Source organism: Hyperoodon ampullatus (genome assembly GCF_949752795.1).
Source record: "Hyperoodon ampullatus genome assembly, chromosome: 1".
Lineage (NCBI taxonomy): Eukaryota > Metazoa > Chordata > Mammalia > Artiodactyla > Ziphiidae > Hyperoodon > Hyperoodon ampullatus.
The window spans coordinates 64,025,569-64,046,691 of record NC_136914.1 but is presented as its reverse complement, the minus strand read 5'-3'; the positions used below and the strand labels follow the sequence as shown (position 1 = coordinate 64,046,691).

The 21,123-nt window shown below is 42.1% G+C and overlaps 1 protein-coding gene across 1 annotated transcript; it reads right to left on the bottom strand.

The window, feature by feature from the left end:
* Positions 1–1,045: 1,045 nt before the first annotated feature.
* VDAC2 (voltage dependent anion channel 2) lies at positions 1,046–16,522 on the bottom strand. Its single transcript, XM_079713783.1, has 10 exons — positions 16,439–16,522; positions 16,180–16,234; positions 15,023–15,091; positions 14,100–14,149; positions 10,797–10,949; positions 10,648–10,700; positions 9,459–9,686; positions 7,773–7,923; positions 5,209–5,266; positions 1,046–1,617 (listed from the first exon to the last, which is right to left on the bottom strand). The coding sequence occupies exons 2-10, from the start codon at positions 16,208–16,210 to the stop codon at positions 1,526–1,528; spliced, it is 885 nt and encodes a 294-aa protein (XP_079569909.1). The 5' UTR covers positions 16,211–16,234; positions 16,439–16,522; the 3' UTR covers positions 1,046–1,525.
* Between the last annotated feature and the right edge of the window lie 4,601 nt (positions 16,523–21,123).

Below are 21,123 nucleotides of genomic sequence, written 5' to 3'. Positions count from 1 at the left end.
AAGAGATGCTTTCATACCTAGCTTGCAGACACCCTTTCCTGTTTTTCTTCTTACCTAGCAATAGGTTCTGCCTGATTCAAACAAACTGGCTCAAATTCCAACTTACTGCCATTAAGTTATGTGTCTTATTCAATGGGCCATTCCAGCCAGTCCCTTAGGACAAACAGTGAGATCAGAAGGGGCCTTTGTGCCCCCCATTCCACCTGTATGGAAAGCTTGTTTGGGTTGCTAATCTCTCATCAGATTCTTCTTGACCTGGAAATTTTCAGCATGTATGACTTTTTGGGTAATGAGTAAGTACTACATTTTCTTATCTGTTCTCTCTGACTTCAAACTATACCACAGATCTAGTATTATGAATTTGTTCAACAAAACCCTTCTCTAACCTTTGATGGTATCTTTCTAACTCTTCTCCCATCAAAATCCCTCTTTCCTACTTTTCCAACCAGAATCATCTATTAATTTCTATCATTCAGCTCAAGTCCAGATTAAGGCCAATGGCCACATAGCCTGAAGGCACTCTGGTCACAAACTTAGGCCCAAGCTTCTCAGTGCCTGCCTGAAAAGAAATGAGTAATGACCTCTCACTGGGGCCCATACACTTCCATTCTACAGACCCTCTGGGTACTGACACTGTCTGTCTACGCCTTACTCCCTTTCCCTACACCTCATCCCATCCCACCTAACTAGGGCCTGGATCATTTCCAAAGCAATAACCCAAAGGGGTGTGGTGGGTGTATACAACCTTCAGCACCATCCCTTCGTTTCTCTTTTTTCATCACTTGCTAACTCTTCCTGGAGTTCACAATGATCCAATGTAATTTTTCAAATTTACAAACTGAAGATATGAAGGCATATATCTTCTTACTTTTCTGTAGTCTAAAAATCTCATGGAGTTACTCTCAGGTCAGAGGACTCTGTGGCACAGATTTATGAAAAGAGCAAAATAAATGCTCACTGGAAAAATGAAGTACTAGCTAGAAACAAGGAAGATTTGACCCTAGCTGCCAAGTTTTTAACTCTGCAAATACTTAAGAGTCATTAATTATGTATACTTGTTTTATTCATAATTTGTAATGTTTTGGGATACCAAAAGTAATTCTAATGATGGTTGAAATTAACAAAAAAATTTAACCTCATCTTAAAACATCCACTGATCCATCTCATTCAATGGCAATATTCAATGTTAAAAGAAACATAAAAACAAACATGCACACAATTGCACAGTTTTCATAAAGGTCTATTTCATTATTGGTGGGTAGCGCATTTAACAGTTAAATACATTTAAATAATGTATAGGTGACTGCACGACTGCAGCATTGGTAACTAGATAAGATAACCAATTCAACTAGAAACCAGCTAACAAGTAACTGCCTAAATATTTAAAATACAGCTCTTGTTTAGATCATCCTTTGTTTTGATCACCTTCTTGGGTGGGGGTGGGGGGGAAGCCTGCTGGTCACACTGGAAATATATTAAGGCCAAATCTTCTGATATCCATTCCCAAAGGTTTTTTTCAGCTGGATTAAGCCTCCAGCTCCAGGGCAAGCCCAAGTTTGTGGCCTCCAGCATTAATGCTCTTCCCATCTACCAGAGCAGACAGTGTAAGCTTCACACCTGTAAACAAAAGCAGACAACTATCATGTGCCTGAAACACCTCATGGGAGAGTCTGCAGTCACGCCACAACCTGTCGCTTTTCCTCAGCTTGTCAGATCACCTACTAGTGCCAGCCACCAGAGGGCGCTTGGGAGTATCTGAGACACCAGACAATTCATTTGCACATCCACAGTAAGGAAGGCATCAAGTCCCAGAGCATAAGAACGTTCATAATAAAGCTCAAACAGCTCTGGAAAATATAATCATGTTCAAAACACTATCCAGACTAAAAGACAACCATAATTGGATCCTGGAAAGGAAAAGCTACAATTAAGAGACACTTTTGGGACAAGTGCATAAATCCAAATATACACTACATATTAAGTATTATTTCAAACTGTTAATTCCCTTAGCTGTGAAAATAGTATTATAGTTATGATGTCTTTAAAATGATGCAGTTAAAAATGTCTTACTCTCATGATATGTATGCTAGGGCTGATCTGTCTATGTGTTTGGAAAACATATTTAAATAATTCATAAGGATATGTGGGGAAAAAAGAAAAGAAGGATTATATATAGACATGGAAAGATAAAACAAACAAAATAAATGTTAGTAATTGGTCAATGTGGGGAAGGTATGAGTGTTCGTGGTACCATTATTTTCTTTAGGTTTCAAAACAGTCAAAAAGTCTGGGGAAAAAGTTCCAAGTGCTTTAGAACCTTGCTCTTCAACTGGTGGTTCAAGAACCAGCAACACTGGCATCACCTAAGAGCTTGTTAGAAAGTCAGAACCCCTCGCCCCAGACCTATGTATTTTAATAAGATTCCCCAGGTGATTCATGCACACACTGGTATTCGAGAAGTACTGCTCCAGAAAACACAGCAAGGCTCAAAATACTATGTAAAGTAAATGAGACTATAGAGACCAAACAACCAAAGCAATGAGTGAACTATGATTGGAGAAATAAAAATTACTACAAGACATTTCAGGTACAAGTGAGGAAAGTAAATAGAGAATGGATATTAAATAATAATATGGAATCATTGTTAACTTTCTCAGGTGTGATAACAGTATTGTGGTTATGCAGGAGAATGTTCTTATTCTGAGGAGATGCATGCTGAAGCATTTAGGGAAATGTCATGATAGCTGCAACTTCCAAACAGCCCAGCATAGGAAAAAAAAAAGGAAAGGAATAAAAAACTGTGGCAAAAGGTAAACACGTGTTCACTGTACTCTCTGTCAATTCTTCTGTATGCTTGAAAGGTTTGCAAAAGAAGCTGAATCTTGAGAAAGAAAAATGGAGTTGGAGGAATCAGGCTCCCTGACTTCAAACTATACCACAAAGCTACAGTAATCAAGACAGTATGGTACTGGCACAAAAACAGAAATATAGGGCTTCCCTGGTGGCGCAGTGGTTGAGAGTCCACCTGCCGATGCAGGGGACACGGGTTCGTGCCCCGGTCCGGGAAGATCCCACATGCCGCGGAGCGGCTGGGCCCCTGAGCCATGGCCGCTGTGCCTGCGCATCTGGAGCCTGTGCTTCGCAACGGGAGAGGCCACAGCAGTGAGAGGCCCGCGTACCACAAAACAAACAAACAAACAAAAAAAAAAAAAAAAAAAAAAAAAACAAACAGAAATATAGATCAATGGTACAGGGTAGAATGCCCAAAGATAAACCCACGCACATATGGGCACCTAATTTACGACAAAGGAGGCAAGAACATACAGTGGAGAAAAGACAGCCTCTTCAATAAGTGGTGCTGGGAAAACTGGACAGCTACATGTAAAAGAATGAAATTAGAACACTACCTAACACCATACACAAAAATAAACTCCAAATGGATTAAAGACTTGAATGTTAAGACCTGACACTATAAAACTCTTAGAGGAAAACATAGGGAAAACAATCTGACATAAACCACAGCAAGATCTTTTTTGGCCCACCCCCTAGAGTAACAGAAATAAAAACAAAAAGAAACAAATGGGACTTAATTAAACTTTTTGCACAGCAAAGGAAACCATAAACAAGACAAAAAGACAACCCTCAGAATGGGAGAAAATATCTGCAATTGAAACAACAAAGGTTTAACCTCAAAATATACAAACAGCTCATGGAGCTTAATATCAAAAAAACAAACAATCCAGTTACAAAATGAGCAGAAGACCTAAATAGACATTTCACCAAGGAAGACATACAGATGGCCAAGAGGCACATGAAAAGATGCTCAACATCACTAATTATTAGAGAAATGCAAATCAAAACTGCAATGATGTATCACCTCACCCTGGTGAGAATGGCCATTATCAAAAAAGCTAGAAACTATCAATGCTGGAAAGGGTGTGGTGAAAAGGGAACCCTCTTGAACTGTTGGCGGGAATGTAAATTGATACAACCACTATGGAGGACAGTATGGAGGCTCCTTAAAAAACTAAAAACAGAACTACCATATGACCCAGCAATCCCACTACTGGGCATATACCCTGAGAAAACCAGACACATGCACCCCAATGTTCACTGCAAGCACCATTTACAATAGCCAGGACATGGAACCAACCTAGATGTCAATCGACAGATGAATGGATGAAGAAGATGTGGCACATATATATAATGGAATATTACTCAGTCATTAAAAAGAAACGAAATTGAGTTATTTGTAGTGAGGTGGATGGACCTAGAGTCTGTCATACAGAGTGAAGTAAGTCAAAAAGAGAAAAACAATTACCGTACGCTAACGCATACATATGGAATCTTAAAAAAAAAATGGTACTGATGAACCTGGTTGCAGGGCAGGAATAAAGAGGTAGACATAAGAGAATGGACTTGATGACATGGGGTGGGAGGGCGAAGCTGGGACAAAGTGAGAGAAGCTTCAACATATATACACTACCAAATGTAAAATAGTTGGCTGGTGGGAAGCAGCAGCATAGCACAGGGAGATCGGCTTGGTGCTTTGCGATGACCTAGAGGGGTGGGATAGGGAGGATGGGAGGGAGGCTCAAGAGGGAGGGGATATGGGGATATATGTATGCATATGGCTGATTCGCTTTGTTGTGCAACAGAAACTAACACGGTATTATGAAGAAATTATACTCCAATAAAGATCTATTTTAAAAAAAACATCTAACAGTCTGTTTTCCAAAGTGGCTGTAATATTTTATGTGCATGCCAGCACTGTATGAGGGCTCTACCTTCTCCCTATCTTCATCTACACTTGTTATTTTCTAATGTTTTATTATATCCATTCTAGTGGGTAGAAGTGGTATTTCACTGTGGTTTTAATTTACATTTACTTAATGACTAATGACACTGAGCACCTTTTCCTGTGCTAATTAGCTATTTGTTTGTCTTCATATAAATGTCTCTGCAAGTCTTTTGCCATTTTTTGATTGGGTTGTTTGTCATATTATTGAGTTGTAAGAGTTCTTTACATGTTATGGGTACAAGTCCTTTGTATGATTTGCAAACATTTTTCTCAGTCTATGGTATGTCTTTTCATTCTCTTAATACTGCCTTTTGAAGCATAAACTCAAAAGTTTCCATTAAAAAAAAAAAAAGCTGAGAAATGAAACTAATTTTGAAACCACTATCAGAACAATCCTTAATACTTACCAGGCCTCAGCGTCTGAGTGTAGCCCACTCCAATTAAACTAGAGTTGTTGACTTTTGCCTAAGATAAAAGGCAAAAACAAATGTAAGACAAATTTTTGAATGGAGAGACAAAGCCCCTGGGTGTTTCCCTATCATACAATTATGACGCGTTCACTTTTCCACGTGAGTTAATAAAATTTAATATTGTATTAAGCTAAGCAAAAACTAGGTGCCATTTAATCCTCATCCACTAAATTCAAATTGTCAGCAGGACACAAAACTCTTGCAATCTTTTGGGATGTGTCCACAGACCCCAAATTGTCCATATAGCACAAAAGCCTAAGCACTCTCATAAAAACTGTCCTTGTTGAGTCTAATCTAGCACATAAAACCATACCAGAATGTGGGTAATGGAAGTTCACCAGGCTCACTAACTACATGACATTGACACACACACCACCCTCAAAGTATGGCATGTGTATAGTTTAAATTTGTGACTACGACACACACTACTTTCAAGGGTATTCCTAAAGAATCTAAACCATGCATGTTCTAAACCTCCAAATGACAAGCACTTCCTCTGAAGAAAGAGACTGACTACAACTCCTTCACCTCACTTTCTCACACCTCTCATTAATGCCCTTGAGTCTTGGCTGTATATAACTGGACTGTGCTTAAGAAGGCGTTCCAAAGGGGCATCATTTGCCAATCCAGACCCCTTCCCTCCTTGTACAATTCTACTATTTTAGGATTTTAGTCACAGACTTTCAAGGGCTGGAAGGAATCCTGGAGAGCAAGACATGGTCAGGAGAAGCTTCTAGCTCCATTCTCTCCCACTACTGACATCACTTAAGCCACACCAGAGGCCTATGGCTGTAAATGGGGGCATCTCACCCTGCTCTCCAAGGCCTAGGTTGCCTAGTCAGGTAACTTTGCTCTTCAGCCTTTTGAGTGCTATGGTAATAAAAAGGTAACAAACAGCCTCTGGGATCAAAACAGACTTGGAAATGATTTGATGTCTACACTCTTTTGTAATGTATATCAAAACAGCCCAATTGAGAGAGAAATGATCCAACTATACAGGCAAAAGTCACAGAAACAAAACTTGTATTCACTTGGCACTACAGCCAAGTCTTCATGAGCCACCAATGACCATGTGAGTTATTTGTCTAAGGAAGAAATGCCCCACTAGTAACCATCTTGCACCAAACAAATTAAGAGCCCCAAACAATAAAATAGCTCCTACTATTTTAGGAGTCAACCATGAAACTAATGGAGCATTATGCAATGCTTCGGGGGTGATGCTTGATTAGGGTAACAGCAGCACTACTTAGGTGGACCATGCTAAATATTCAATAGTTTTCCAAACTAATCCCCAGAAGTCACTCACTGGCACACAGGTCCCAAGCTGCCTGCCCATTTTAGACTGTGAGAGAGCTGCATCTTCTGCTGGCATTAAACTTGTGATGGTGCCATAGACATATATTTGAAGAGAATAGCAATGTAGCTACCACAGCACAGTGTGCTGTGTGAATCCTGAGGATTTTACTGCTACAGTGTAGTCAGAAATAGAGACGGGAAAAATAAATGAATCACTGCCTTGCCAACAGGAAAAGCATTCCGGGTGCTTCTCATTCTCTCTGATTACAACTCTGCTAAGCTAAAACAAGAATGGGGCTAAAACTTAACTGCCTAAATTATCAAAACATATCGTCCTCAGGAATGAAGATGACTTTATGTAACAGAAATAACTCTCACGGAAGGTTTAACTCTTTCATTCTAGTACATATGGTACCTGACCTGTAAGCAACTAACACACAGGAAGAGCTGCTGATCTGCCTGAAACTGGAGCCAGCACTCTATACCCTCAGACACTGTACTCCCTCCTACCACAATCCACTATGACTGAAGGAAGAAATAGCAGAAAGAGTATAAGGACAGGACTAGGGTGGCCATGCAACCCAACCAACCCATGATAGAGGGGAGGGAGTTCCTGGGATGCAGGACTTTCAGTGCTGAAGTTGGGATAGTCCCGGGCAAAGCAGGATGAGCTACCTAGTCACCCTAGACAGAAGGGAAATCAAAAGACATGCAAGTCCAGTCCTGGCCCTACCTCTCTTTCCTTCCTTCCCTAGCTGTTGTCTAAGTCCTTCCTCTCTCCAAGCTTTGGTTTCTTCACTTGCAAAACAGCATATGTACCATTGGCTGCTCAGATCAAATCTGAAGATATTTTGTAAACCATAAAGACAAACACAAAATAACAAAGTACTATTACCTTCCAACCAGATTGAGAAATGCCCAGGGCCCAAAACACTGGCATCCCTGGGCTTGGACAGGCTTGGCCCTCATAGTTATTATCTACATTACTTCAGCAGCTTTTGAAGTTAATTTAATCAAACTCCTGTGGCCTGGATAGCAAACATCTCTGTCTCAACAAAAAAAGCAGCATTCCCAAGTTCTAGTCCCAATCTGTGTGTAAACTGGGAATTGTATGAACCACAGTTCAAATTTTCAACACAATCCAATATACCCAAAGATTAAGTCCCACAACCAAAATCCCATTCTAAGCCCACAGCAGTACTCACAGATATGGAAGCAGTGGGATCCAACTGATATTTAGCTGCAATGCCAAAGCGAGTACAGTTGGTTCCTGATGTCCAAGCAAGGTTTACTGAAGTGTCAAGATCTTCACATACTTTCTGATAAATTGATCCTCCAAATTCTGTCCCATCATTGCTATAAGATATTTTAAATTAGTCAACCTAGACTAGACAATGTAATAATGTCTAAGGCACAAGGCTGATACTGTAGCATCACATTTAAATAAAAGCCATTGCTTACATGGGTCTCTAGTGTTCCACTGAAAACTTTAGTTCTAAAAGGTCTTTTTGGAGCTTCCCTGGTGGCACAGTGGTTAAGAATCCATCTGCCAATGCAAGGGACACGGGTTCGAGCCCTGGTCCAGGAAGATCCCACATGCTACGGAGCAACCAAGCCCACGTGCCACAACTACTGAGCCAGCGCTCTAGAGCCCGCGCGCCTAGAGCCTGTGCGCCACAACAGGAGAAGCCACTGCGATGAGAAGCTCGCGCACTGAAACGAAGAGCAGCCCCCGCTCACCGCAACTAGAGAAAGCCCGCGCACAGCTACGAAGACCCAACACAGCCAAAAATAAATAAATAAAATTAAAAAAAAAAAAATGTCATCAAAGGCCTTTCCCAACTTATGTCCAAAAACAGGGATTGGTCAAATCAATCATGGTATATCTATCCAGCAGAATTATCATGCAGCCACTAACCATCACTAAGAATATATAATGCTATAGGAAAATGATCAAAATGTATTAAGGTGGGGGAGAAGGTTATAAAACAGCCTTTTTGGTATGTATTTTATATACACACATATAAAAGGATGAAACATCAAAGCAATAACAATTAACAAAAATTATACATCTAGATGGTGGGATTATGAAACATTTTTGTTTTCTTCTTTGTACTTCTGTTATATACCAATGCATCATTTTTATAAGGGAAAAAATTATTTTTAAGTCCTTTCTACATATACATTTAATTTGGGTTATGTAAAAACTAAACATTTTAGGTAATCCTATCAAATGAGCACCTCACACATCACAGACAATGAAGTCAAATGAATGCACATAGAGTTTGGCAATGTCTTAGCCTTTTTTTTTGGCCATACCATGCAGCTTGTGGAATCTCAGTTCCCTGACCAGGGACTGAACCTGGGCCACGGCAGTGAAAGCTCCAAATCCTAACCACTAGACCACCAAGGAACTCCCGTCTTAGCCTCTTCTAAAAATCCAAAGCACATCAAGCCTCATGTGAAATGAACATTTACTCTCTCAGCACCAAAACTCAGACTAATGGTTTTTACTGTACACTTCTGAAGGGCATTCTAGAAATGCCCAAGGATGATCTTTTTTTTTTTTATTTTTTTGTGGTACGTGGGCCTCTCACTGTTGTGGCCTCTCCCGTTGCGGAGCACAGGCTCCGGATGCGCAAGCTCAGCGGCCATGGCTCATGGGCCCAGCCGCTCCGCGGCATGTGGGATCCTCCCAGACCGGGGCGCGAACCCGCGTCCCCTGCACCGGCAGGCGGACTCTCAACCACTGCGCCACCAGGGAAGCCCCAAGGATGATCTTTTTATGTTAAGAGAACTCCTTTACATTGTACTTAGATTCACAGATGACAGGAGACATCAATACCACTTTGAGGTCCTACATCATAATATCCCACAAAAGAAATACTCACACATTAGTGTGTAGCTGGAAGTCCCCAGTCCTGTAGCCCACTGCAAAGTTATTCCTTGTCAGCTTTGATTTGGCACTGTCAAAGGTCATCTGGTACCCAGCAAGCCAGCCTTCATAACCAAAGACTGCTGAACCATGGATTGCAGGTCCAGCAAAATCAAAGTCAACATCACAACCAAGGTTTATACATTCCCTCTTGTAAGAAGACTTGATTTTACCACTTTTCTTTCTGGAAAAAGAACAAACTGTCTTAAAACTGATGTCAGTGGGAAAGATTTACAGACATAACTTCTGCACAGAGGGCACAAAACAGATTTAAATGAACCTCACTGTAACTGGGGAGTACAGGCACACTTCGTTGTTTTACTGCAGTTCACTTTACTGTGTTTCCCCACCACCACCACCACCTGTTTGTAGCAGGATTTGTAGCAACTGAGGGTTTGCAGCAATCCTGTTTGGGTGTTTTTTTCCAACAGCATTTGTTCACTTTGTGCTGCTGTTGTCACATTTTGGTAATTCTCACAATATTTCAAACTTTATTACTATTATTATATTTGTTACAGTGATCTGTGGTCACTGATCTTCTGATGTTACTACTACGACTTGGTGAAGGCTCAGATGATTGTTGGCATTTTTTAGAAATAAAGTATTTTTAAATTAAGGTATGTACATTGTTTTTTTCCCCAACATAATGCTACTGCACACTTAACAGACAACAGTATAGTGTAAACATAACTTTTATATGCACTGGGAAACCAAAAAATCCGTATGACTCGCTTTTTTACAATATTCACTTTATTGCAGTGGTTTGGAACCAAACCTGCAATATCTCCAAGGTATGCCTGTATAAGAGGTAGCAAGATAATCATAAGAGGTAAAAAAAAAAAAAAAAAAAAGCTCAATGAACTAAAAGACAGGCACAAGGGGCGACTGGACCACCACCACCATAGGAAGACTGCTTTGCAGAACTGGTTATCAGTCACAAAAGCCTATAAAAAACATGTTAGGTACCCAAGTTAGTGTCACAATAAGAGGCAAATATTTGAAGGCAAGCCAACAACCATACTGCTCAGGCTCCAAAGGCAGAAACAGAAATTCACCACCACAAGGCAGCTGAATGTGCACCTTTCTTAAATATACCAAAGAAGAATGCTTTTAAATTTAAAGCAGATAAAAATGTCCATGCTTACCCCGTGTTTGGTGAAAAGGTGGTATCAAATGTCAGTTTCAAACCTTGACAAATCTATTTCGAGAGAAAAAGAATTTGTTTTCAGCTTTATTTCTTTTTTGAAATACAAAAATAAAATAATTAATACTAAAGTACATTTCCAGACGTTACCTGGTCTTCAATAGCGATTTCTGTTCCCAGTGTATTATCAGTGTTCCACTTTTCTGTGAAAGTCAGGCCATACTCACACCATTTATATTTGGTCTCCAAGGTCCCGGTAACTTTACCAGTGTCTGTATTAGATGAACCAGATGTTGAGAATTCCTAACAAGACAAGACAAACTTCAGGAACTTTCTCATAAGCCTAGAAGAATCCACTTCCTAATTTACACACACACACACACACACACACACACACACACACACACACACAAAACCCACTGAAACATAATAATTTCACTAATCCTCTTTTTTCTAGCTTCCCAAACACTCCTACCCTCTGCTACTGAGTATATACAAGAGTGACAAATTAGCCTGTAAGTTACTGACTACATCTTACTACTGCTGACATTTCCAACCAATGGATCAAAAGTTACTTGTATCTGATTCTCAAGTGAACAACAAACTATACAGCTTTTAAGGAAACTTCTGCTAAGGTGATTTTATTTGGGATTCAAAAAAATCAGTGGGGATGGATGGATGTTTTAGTACTGCTTCCAATCTGCCTGATATTGAATGAAACACTAAATAGGTCAGTATGGCTAATCACAGACCCCCTTCATTAAAATCTGAGTTTATACACAATTTACTATGAAATGGTTCCTGAAAATCCTTAAAAGGAAAGCACCCCACTGTAAGAATCTATGCCACAAACAAAAGATTTTTTTTTTTAATTCTTTGGTAACCTCAATATTCTCTTTCTGACATAAAGAGTCTTCATCAGGTTTAATGCCTTTCCAACCATCTTTACATTCTCATTAAAAAAAAAACAGGGGGAGGGAAATTATAGGAGATTTACTCTATAACTGGTTTATATCATGCATAATATAAACTATACTCTGTACAACAGATGATATTAGTAGAAAAAACAACCTATGCAGTGATCAATTTGAAGTGCACTATATAATCTTATGTTTGTAGCAAATATAAATAACTTGCCAATCCCTAACTGCACACCAACTGAAAAGGAGGGCATAATATGGAGAGGGCTTATCTGAAATTCAAAATCTGCTACAGATAATCCAGAAATCTAACCTTTCAGAGCTTAGTATACAGGGCAAGCAACTGAAATCTTCCAAGATAAGATGTTAAAAATGCCCTTTGAGGGTTCTGATCTGACTGCTAATGATGGTTATACTCTTAAGGCCATTGGAAAGCCAAGTTTAAAGATGGCTGATCTGAACTAATAAAGAAAAGCCTTCGACCTGAAATTGTGATACCTGCAGAATCAGGTAATACCAAAAACTCTATCAAAAGGAGAAAAGACCAATCATCCTTCACTTAGAAAACAGAGCATTTGTGTAACTATTGCTCTGCCGTGAAACAGACTCAATTCTTTAGGTCTTACATACAATCTCCTGAAATTAGATGCTTTCAGTAACAGAAATTTCAAGTCAAAGCTTTGCACTCAATGCCCATACTAAAAAGCACCAAATTGTGTTAGGGAAGAACACTGGATATGAAATTAGGAGTCCTGACATCCAGTTCTGGCTGGCATTTACTAAATGAGTAACACTGAGGAAGACACTTCTCTAGGTCTCAGTTACCTCAACTGTAATAACAAAACCTACTTCTGGAGGATTAACTTGGACTGAGACTTTGAAAGCTTTGCACATTTTCACATGCTCTACACAACAGGAATGCATTATTAAAACAATATAAATATATATGGAGCCATGTTCTAACAGATACTTGAAATGCAAATGTGTATGAGTAGCTATTTTTAGTCCTGAGTGACAATGATTAATGATTCTTGAGGTCCCACCCACTGCCACCCATCAGCCCACAGACTGAGCCAGCTTATATACATGCCAAGTACATGCCAAGGAGTCCTCAAGACACAAAACCAAGAAGATCACACTGTGATCTGGGACCAGAATTGGGTCAGATGACACCACTGGTGGAGCTTATACTCTCCCTTTCACTCCTCACCAAGACATTTAGGCTTCTACCTTCTGCAGTGGCCCAGACATCTTTGCAGTTCAGGTGAGAAATGGGACTATTTGGGGCCAGGTACATATTACAAGATCAGTACCATGTTTCTGAATTACATACATTAAATGTAAATTAAAACATACTATATCTAATCAAGCTCTTATATATCCTTCATGTTCTTAAGCTTAACTTCATAAAATTCCTATCCACAATAAGCCTTTCCTTTCCAACAAAGATTTTGATTTATCAAACAATCTAGTACTAGATATACTGCTCTGACTGTTCCCCACTTTAAAGTTTATTTTGTCTCTCCAGCCAGCAAGCAAGCTTTTTAAACACAAGAATTGAGTCTTCTACTTTTTTTAGAAGGCCTTTTGTGTTTCAGCAAATACACAGCAAGTGGTTTATAAGGGGCAACAGGTTAAGAGAGGGAGCACAAAACAAACACTAAGTCACTGCTCTGTAACCTGTTACCTTGAGCAAGTAAGTCACTCAACCACACTAAATACTCAGGCTTCCTTTCAGACCAAAGAAACCAAGAAAACAGATGCGACCAATATAAAACCCCAGAAATCCAAGTCTAGGCATTGAGAAACTACAAAATGATTAAGTTAAATAAATACCAGGTATATGCACTAAGGGAGTTAACAACTGTAGGAAGAATTTATCAAAATAACCAATAATATTCAATATGCACACTATATCCATCCCCAAAACAATCCCCAAACAAAAAATTTTAGAAGAAAAAAATTACACAAAATTAAATTTTACTTTACTCTCTTTGAGGGAGTTTGTTAGGCAGGATCAAGACATCCAAATATCAAAATAGTAACCTCTTTAAAAATACTCAAATTTAGGACTCTCTAAATTCACAAAATACAAGTGGAAATCTTCCCCAAGGCGGGCTGCTAGAATATGACCATTACATAAACGATTAGTAAACTCAAATTAAGAGTTACTGAATATTTTTATGCCCAGAACTCTTAATGTTTTTCACAGGCATTAAAAGAAGGGGTTACAAAAAAGTATAACAGGTTCCCTGCCTTTAAGCTTGCAACCTTACTGAGTAAACAGAATCCCACATGACCAGTGTCCTTCCTGAGTTCCTTGTGCATACAAAGTAATATGGCAAAAGACCACATGAAAATCAGAAATCATATCCAAAGCCAAAATAAATCAAGATAAAATTCCCTTAAAACGAAATTATCTTTTGCCCCTTCTTTAAGATAAAATGGGTAGACATCTTTCAGTTATGACTATTTTATGGGTTGAAAAATTGTATAAAGGCTCGTCAGAACTTATCAAATACCTAACACTCACCACGCCACTGCATGACTTTGTTTTCACATCCAGTTTCACCAACCCAAAACCTTCAAGTAGAGAGCAAAAAAGAACAAAATGATCTTTTTGTATAAAGGATGCATACCAATAGCTGACTCTACATTAAAAAAAACAAAAACCAGAAAGATTTCACATATTCAGAGGGGGATAAAAATGTGTGTTGATATACAATATTTAAATGAAAACAATTTAAATTATTCTATGTAAACTAACATGTAAAGGACAGAACATCTCTATGAAGCTTTCCTAGTATGTTGGTGTGTATTTGGCACCCATCCTCAAAAACAGCTTCCAAATCATCTTATCAAAGCATTTATTAAAACATGCTTTTCAAACCTAAACATCAGATCAGAAAATCAATTCAACTTAAATATCAAAATAGTCAATAGTTTATTACGATACAGGCATTTAGAACATTTATCCCAAAGGCATACCTCGCTTTGGAATTAATAATTTGAACAACTGGGGAAATAACCTAAAGGATAGGGAGGGTGGGGTGTGGGACAAAATCTTTAACAAAACCCAAATTTATTTGCAGAAACCCATAACCCTTTATGAGTCACCACCATAAAAGCAAAAAACAGTAAAACATCGTAATTCTAGTCAACCAAGGCCTAAACTATATCCAAAGGAAATGAAAGCACAATTGTTTTTTTTCTTAAAGGTAAATTCCCTGAACTAAAGTATGAAAAAAAGGAGGAAATTGGGATGGAGGGAGGAAATGTGGGATGGAGGGAAATGTGGATTGTTACAGTACTCTTTTAACAGAAATGTTACCTTAAATGTAGCTAATAGAAGACTTAGTGCAGCAAGATATTTACAATCTGAAGAAATTACTAATTCACTAAGCAATCCAAACACACATTTTCGCTTCAGATCTAAAATTTTTAAACAGTTCTTACCAAATCCTTTGTTGAATATATCTCTGGCAGCTTTGCCAAGGTCAGCATATGATGGAGGAATACACATTGCTGGTGGGAAGAAACATTCCAGTGTTAACTTCCCTGTTCTCCCACTCTGTCCAAGAACTAGCTTATGACCCACTGCTACCTTTAAATCCAAGCAGTCCAACTTGGTTTTGATACCACTAGAAGCTACAATAACACTGTAGTCTAGTATGATCCATGAAGGAGGTATCAGCACCAAAGGCTTATTTCTAAACTAGATAATCACAGTTAAGTGTTTATACAAACTTGGGAAATTCTCTCCAAAATATATAAAAAGATTTTCTATTCCTAAATTTACACAGTGCCTGTAGCCTCACTTCCTAGGATGGGACTAGTACAAAGAATCAAACACATACACACGTATATATCTGTACATACAGATATACCTGCCAAAATTCACTGGAATGTGTTGATTTAACCAAATGAGATAAGATTAAAAACTAAGACAAGTCCCTCTCCCCCCTGTTCATCCTTTAGTATCCTCACGGAGATCAAAACCAATATTCCGAAGTAGAAGGAGAAAGATAATTCATACTTCTGAAACTTAAATATTGGAACTTAAAAAAAAATAAAGCCATTTATGTTTCACTCAAGCGCCTACATCAACTAAATATCAAATGCACTTTAAACATATTAGTATAACACTCAAGTCCTCGGCCCACGCTGTGAGGCTTAAGGGCAAGCAATCTGAGGTCTTTACACCAGCTCATTCATCCTACATAGCACGTCCACGCCCTTAGAAGCACATGTAATGAATGACCTTGCGCCCTCACACAGGGGGTTACTACTTCCTCTAAAAACGTGACCGATCCAATCCTGCAAAAGCTGAACCCAATCATTAATAACTTTCTGCTTCTGAGTTCGTCAAAGCTGAACGTGAATGCGGCTACAGACCAGCTCCCCAAGCCTAGTCAGTCCCCCTATCCGAAATCCAACCACCCAGCCCCTCCTCCGCAAAGCCAGAGAAGTCAGACGGTGGAGTGGCTACCGAAAGGGGCGAACTTCCAAGCCCTTGGAGAGAGAGGGGGAAAGAAGCTGCGGTTTTCTGGTCGGGAGGCTTCGGCTGCCCAGACACCGCCGCCCCATCCCGCAGAGATCTCCGCTCTACTTACGCCGCGGAGAGGTCTGTCCGTAGGTCGCCATGGCGAGGCCGCGGGGAGAGGTGATCTGAGGGAGGGACAAGAAGTGCGGTCAGCGGGGCTCAGAGGCGAATCAAGGGACCAGAAGGGGGTCTCAGACAGAGGGGAGAGGGGCCGCAGGGCAGCGCGGCCATCTTAGGGAGTCGGGGCCGACCCCGAGTCCGGCTCAGGCGTCCTGCTTGGCCGCCGGGGCCTAGGCCCCAAGGTCCGAGTGAGGCGGGCGCGGCGGTACCTGGTGGTCTCCTGGGGGGAGGGGGAGGCACCGCTGCCGCTCCGCTAGCAGCTGAGGCCGCTCGGCTAGCTCGGCGTCCCACTGCAACTGCCGCGGCTGGAGGGCGAAGTGAAGGAGACACCGTTCCGCCCGCCGCAACCCTGTCCTCCCCCCGCCAGGACCCTGCCGCTGCCCCTGGGGCTGCCCACCGCGCCTGTCCCCGCAGCGCCGCCCGCTGCTCACTCCAACCTGCTCCGAAATGGCCACGTGTTCCGAGAGCACCGCTGCCCACGGGATGAGCTCCCTCGGTCCCTCGGAAGGGGCAGGAAAAGCAGAAGCTGCCGGACCTCAAGTCAGGCAGCTACGAGGGCAGCCCCTGAGGCGAGGGGGCGGGGAACGGAGGAGGCAGCGTGGAGGGGAACGCGCGGGCGAGGGATGGGGCAGAGGCCCCGCGCGCGCTCGTCACGGGCGGGGCGGGGCTTCAGGCGCGTTCCTGCGCGGGGCTCGGCGCGACTGGGCGCCCCTCGGCGCGACTGGGCGCGGCCGCGCACCGCCGGTCAAGTACTTGTCTCCAACTCCCTTCGGAGAGTTTCACACACCCTGCAGAGCCAATCCCCAGTCTAGGAGGGAGTCAGCTGAGCGTTACCCCTTCTACACTGAACAAATACAGCGTGCGCTTCTGAAAGACTGTCTCTCTCTCCTGGCCCAGGGAGAAACGAGTGGGGCACAGAGACGCACGTCCCGCCCCTTGTGCACTCCCTTCGTCCGCCTCCCACCACCGTGTAATCGGCATACAGGGCGGGACTCGACCTGAGAGTCTCTCTTGGGTTGCCGCTCCCTGAACAGACGAGCACGTCTCGGGGTGCCCCGCCTTGCCCCGCACGCCCCCCTTCCCCGGCTCACGCCCTAGGGTTCCTTTTCTGCCGCCTCCGTCTCGCTTAGAGGTGGGAGTGCTTTACACACTCAGGGAACTGGAGCTGTCTTAGTGAGTCAAGCCTGCTAGAAAATTTAGGAATCATGCTGACCAAGCATTAGAATGCTGCACTGAAGTTCCCTGGGTATGCAGGAAGAGTGAGGGAGCCAAGGGAATAAGAAAAAGTGAGGCGTCTACTGAGATGGAAATAGAGTCAATTTAGGCTCCGGAATCGATCGCCAATTATCAGCAATTTATCCCCTTTGTACCCCAGTTTCTTTATTTATAAGTTTAAATGAGATGAAGTGGTCTTTAATAACCATTTGGCCATAGACTATGAGCAAAGCCTTTTGACCCCTGACTCTGGCTCTGATAGCCACCTCTGCTCAAATGCTGACAAGGTTCCATCTCCTCCTAAACCAGGAAAAAAGGATAGCTAGACAGGCTTCCACAATGCAAAGCCGGATTAAAGCTGCAGCCTGGTGGATTTCCCTCCCACGAGCAAACCCAGCCAGCAATCTTGCCTAGTCATGGTTGGGATTAGTCATTGCAAAGGGTTATAAGAAGGGAAGAGCCTTTGCTCTTAAAAGTTCAAGCACCAGAAGCACTGATAAATTCCTTCATTCAAGCTCAGACAGATTGGTCTGAAATCAGTCTGGTTCCACAGGGAACTGGTCTGCTCTGGCCATGTTTGATGCTACTGTGAGGCTAATGGCAGAGAATGCCATCCCATCACAATTGCAGCATAATATACCACCTCCCAGAAAAACCTAGGCTCTGCTCAGCCACCTTCATTACCTGCAGTAGGGCTTATCATCCTGTGAACTATCTAGCATTTTTAACCCCCAGAGAATTTCACTGTGCCACAGAACACAGATCTGAGCCTTCACCCTCTACAACTCGGAGGAATGTACACAATATCTAATAGCCAGCAGCAGAATCATGGCAATTTATTTCAAAGTTGGATTCAGTAAATATATCTGAGTGCTTACATCCAAAGCCCTTTAGACCGAAGCATCATTAGTAGCAGCCACCGCTTATAAAGCAACAACCTTGTGTCACCCACAAGGGAAGCAAAGTCCATTCAGACACAGCTCTTGCTCTCAAGGCACTTACAGTCAAGCATGTGGAGAGGTGTCAAGAATTGGGAAGAGTCCAAGATTTTCCCTATGTGCAAGCTAGCAAGTTAGCCTGCCATAGTTTCATAGGTTCATAGATGCTGGCAGAAGACATGAAACTTGAAGGTCAGACAAAGGACTTTATTATGTATGGCTCAGCAGGCAGCATAAGCTTCATGTTCACATCAGTTCCCCTTGCCCTCTGTGTTCCACAGGGGTGATGCAGAGCACCCTAGGTAGAAACTGCACACCATGCATTTGTGTCACAGCTGAGGAATCCTAAGCTTAGAAAACCTCCTGCCTTATCAGGAGCTGCTAACCTGCCCAGTCTTTGCCCCAGAGACATACATTATTATACTTCTCTGGAAATAAAATCTGCCCTCTGCCTCCTGTCCCAGAGGGAGTTACTACCCCTGACTCCCAAGGCTGTTTGCTACGCAAACATTCTTAAGAAGATAGTTTGAGATAAAAGCTGTCACAAGACATGTAAAAATACCATGGAGAATTGCCCTACAAAGTAGGATGGAGAATTCAGGAGTTGCAAGGACGATGCTAAACATAAGCATAGAGAACTGTGGGCACAGTTAGACTGAGGAGACGTTTGCACTAAAGTTTGAAAGTGGGACTTATCAAAATTGGAAAGCCAACAGGTCAAGGATGGAAAAGCAAAATTCTAGAAAGAGGCATATGCAAAGCCATACAGGGGCTTGAAGTGGCAAGAATCGTTTGGAAACCACAAGTAATTAAGTAAAGCTGGAAAAAACCTGTAGAAAAATTTGCAAGATGGGGCTTCCCTGGTGGTGCAGTGGTTGAGAGTCCGCCTGCCGATGCAGGGGACACCGGTTCATGCCCTGGTCCGGGAAGATCCCACATGCCGCGGAGCGGCTGGGCCCGTGAGCCATGGCCGCTGAGCCTGCACGTCGGGAGCCTGTGCTCCGCAACGGGAGAGGCCACAACAGTGAGAGGCCCGCATACCGGAAAAAAAAAAAATTGCAAGATAAGTCTAAAGATATTGGCTGGAGTCAAATGACTAAGGCCCTGAAAGCAGCAAGTAAGGAGGAGTCTAGGGTGGCTGGGAGCAACATTTTTGACTTGAGCAGCTGGGAGGACAACGGTCTCACTCATTGTTGGAAGGGACAGGTGTGAAGATAAAGAGGATGATTCAATTTCAAATAAGTATGAGGAACCAGGGACCACCAACTCTAAATAGAGTTGTCCTATAAGCAGTTATCCTATAAGCAGAAGCCTAGGAGACAGGTCTGGAGAGGAGACATTGACATGAAAATTTTAGTTTTAATTATGACTAATCATGGGTGTGATTAAAGTCAATAAGCAATGTGATAGGAATAAAGATAGAAGTCTTAGGAGAATTGGTTGTTTCAGGGACAAGTAGCAGAGGAGCTAATGAAGAAAACTGACAAAGACTGGCTAGGAGGCTAAAAGAAAACTCAAGTGGAAGTACTTTACTGGAAGCCAATGTGGGAAAGCCGTGGGTGGAAGAGGGAGTGCTGAACAGTGTCACGTCCTGAGGAGTGGTCAAGTGAGGTCAAGACCGAATAAGTATAATATTAGTTGCTATTACTGTGTCACCAATCACCCCAAAACTTAATAGCTTAAAACAACAAGCATTTTGTTATCTGAAACTTCCCGTGGGTCAAAAATTAAGCTTAGCTGGGTAGTTCTCGCTCAGGGCCTCCCATGAGATTGTAGTCAATATATTAGTTGGGCTACAGTCATCTGAAGGGATGACTGTGCTAAAGGATCTGCTTCCAAGGTGGCTCCCTCACGTGGCTCTCGGCAAGAGGCCTCCGTGCCTCACCATGTGGCTTTTTCCATAGGGCAGCTGCTTGAGCATCCTCATGACATGGTCCCTGGCTTCTCCCACAGCAGGTGATCTGAGAGAGAGATGGAAGCCACAATGTCTTATATGATCCAGCCTCAGAAATCACACTGTTATTCCTGCCTTATTCTATTTGTTAGAAGCGAGTTACTAAGACCAGCCCACCCTCAAGGGAAGAGAAATTAGGCTCCTCCTTTTGAAAGGAGTATCAAAGAATTTGTGGATACATTTTAAACTACCATAGTCAACACTCTGGTCACATTATTTACATTTCTTCTACACGGAAAATGCACTAACTCCCTCCTAAAGCCTCCCCCAAACCTTCACATTTATAGCATCAGCAAGAAGCTTGTCAGGTGTAGTTCCTTTAAGTACGGCAGCTCCAGTACAGTTCCTCTTAATCTGAAGATCTGTGAACTAAAGAGAATCTGCCTACCCCTACACATACACATATCCAACACACACGGAGAAGGTTAGGCACAAGATAACTGCTGAAGACACCCCTGGTCAAAAAGAGGAAACAGGACGTATATGGAGTCCACAGCAGTTCTGAAATCCAGCCAGGTCGGTTTTCAAGATTCCTTTATTAGGACTCAGTCCTAATCCTGACTGTGCCAGATGAGGTCACATGGGAAGAGCCAGCCCTAGATACACACCCCTTCTCTTCCTGCCCCAGGCTCCACCCCACAGTGTGAAGGGTACACAGTAGCCTGCACAGCAAGCTCCATCCTCCCTCACATAGCTCACTCCTTGACCACCCCATGGGCTTAGCGGTGTGTCACTGGCAGTTCAATCCATGCTCCAGAGAAAGGACTCTGAAGACAAAGCCCATGCA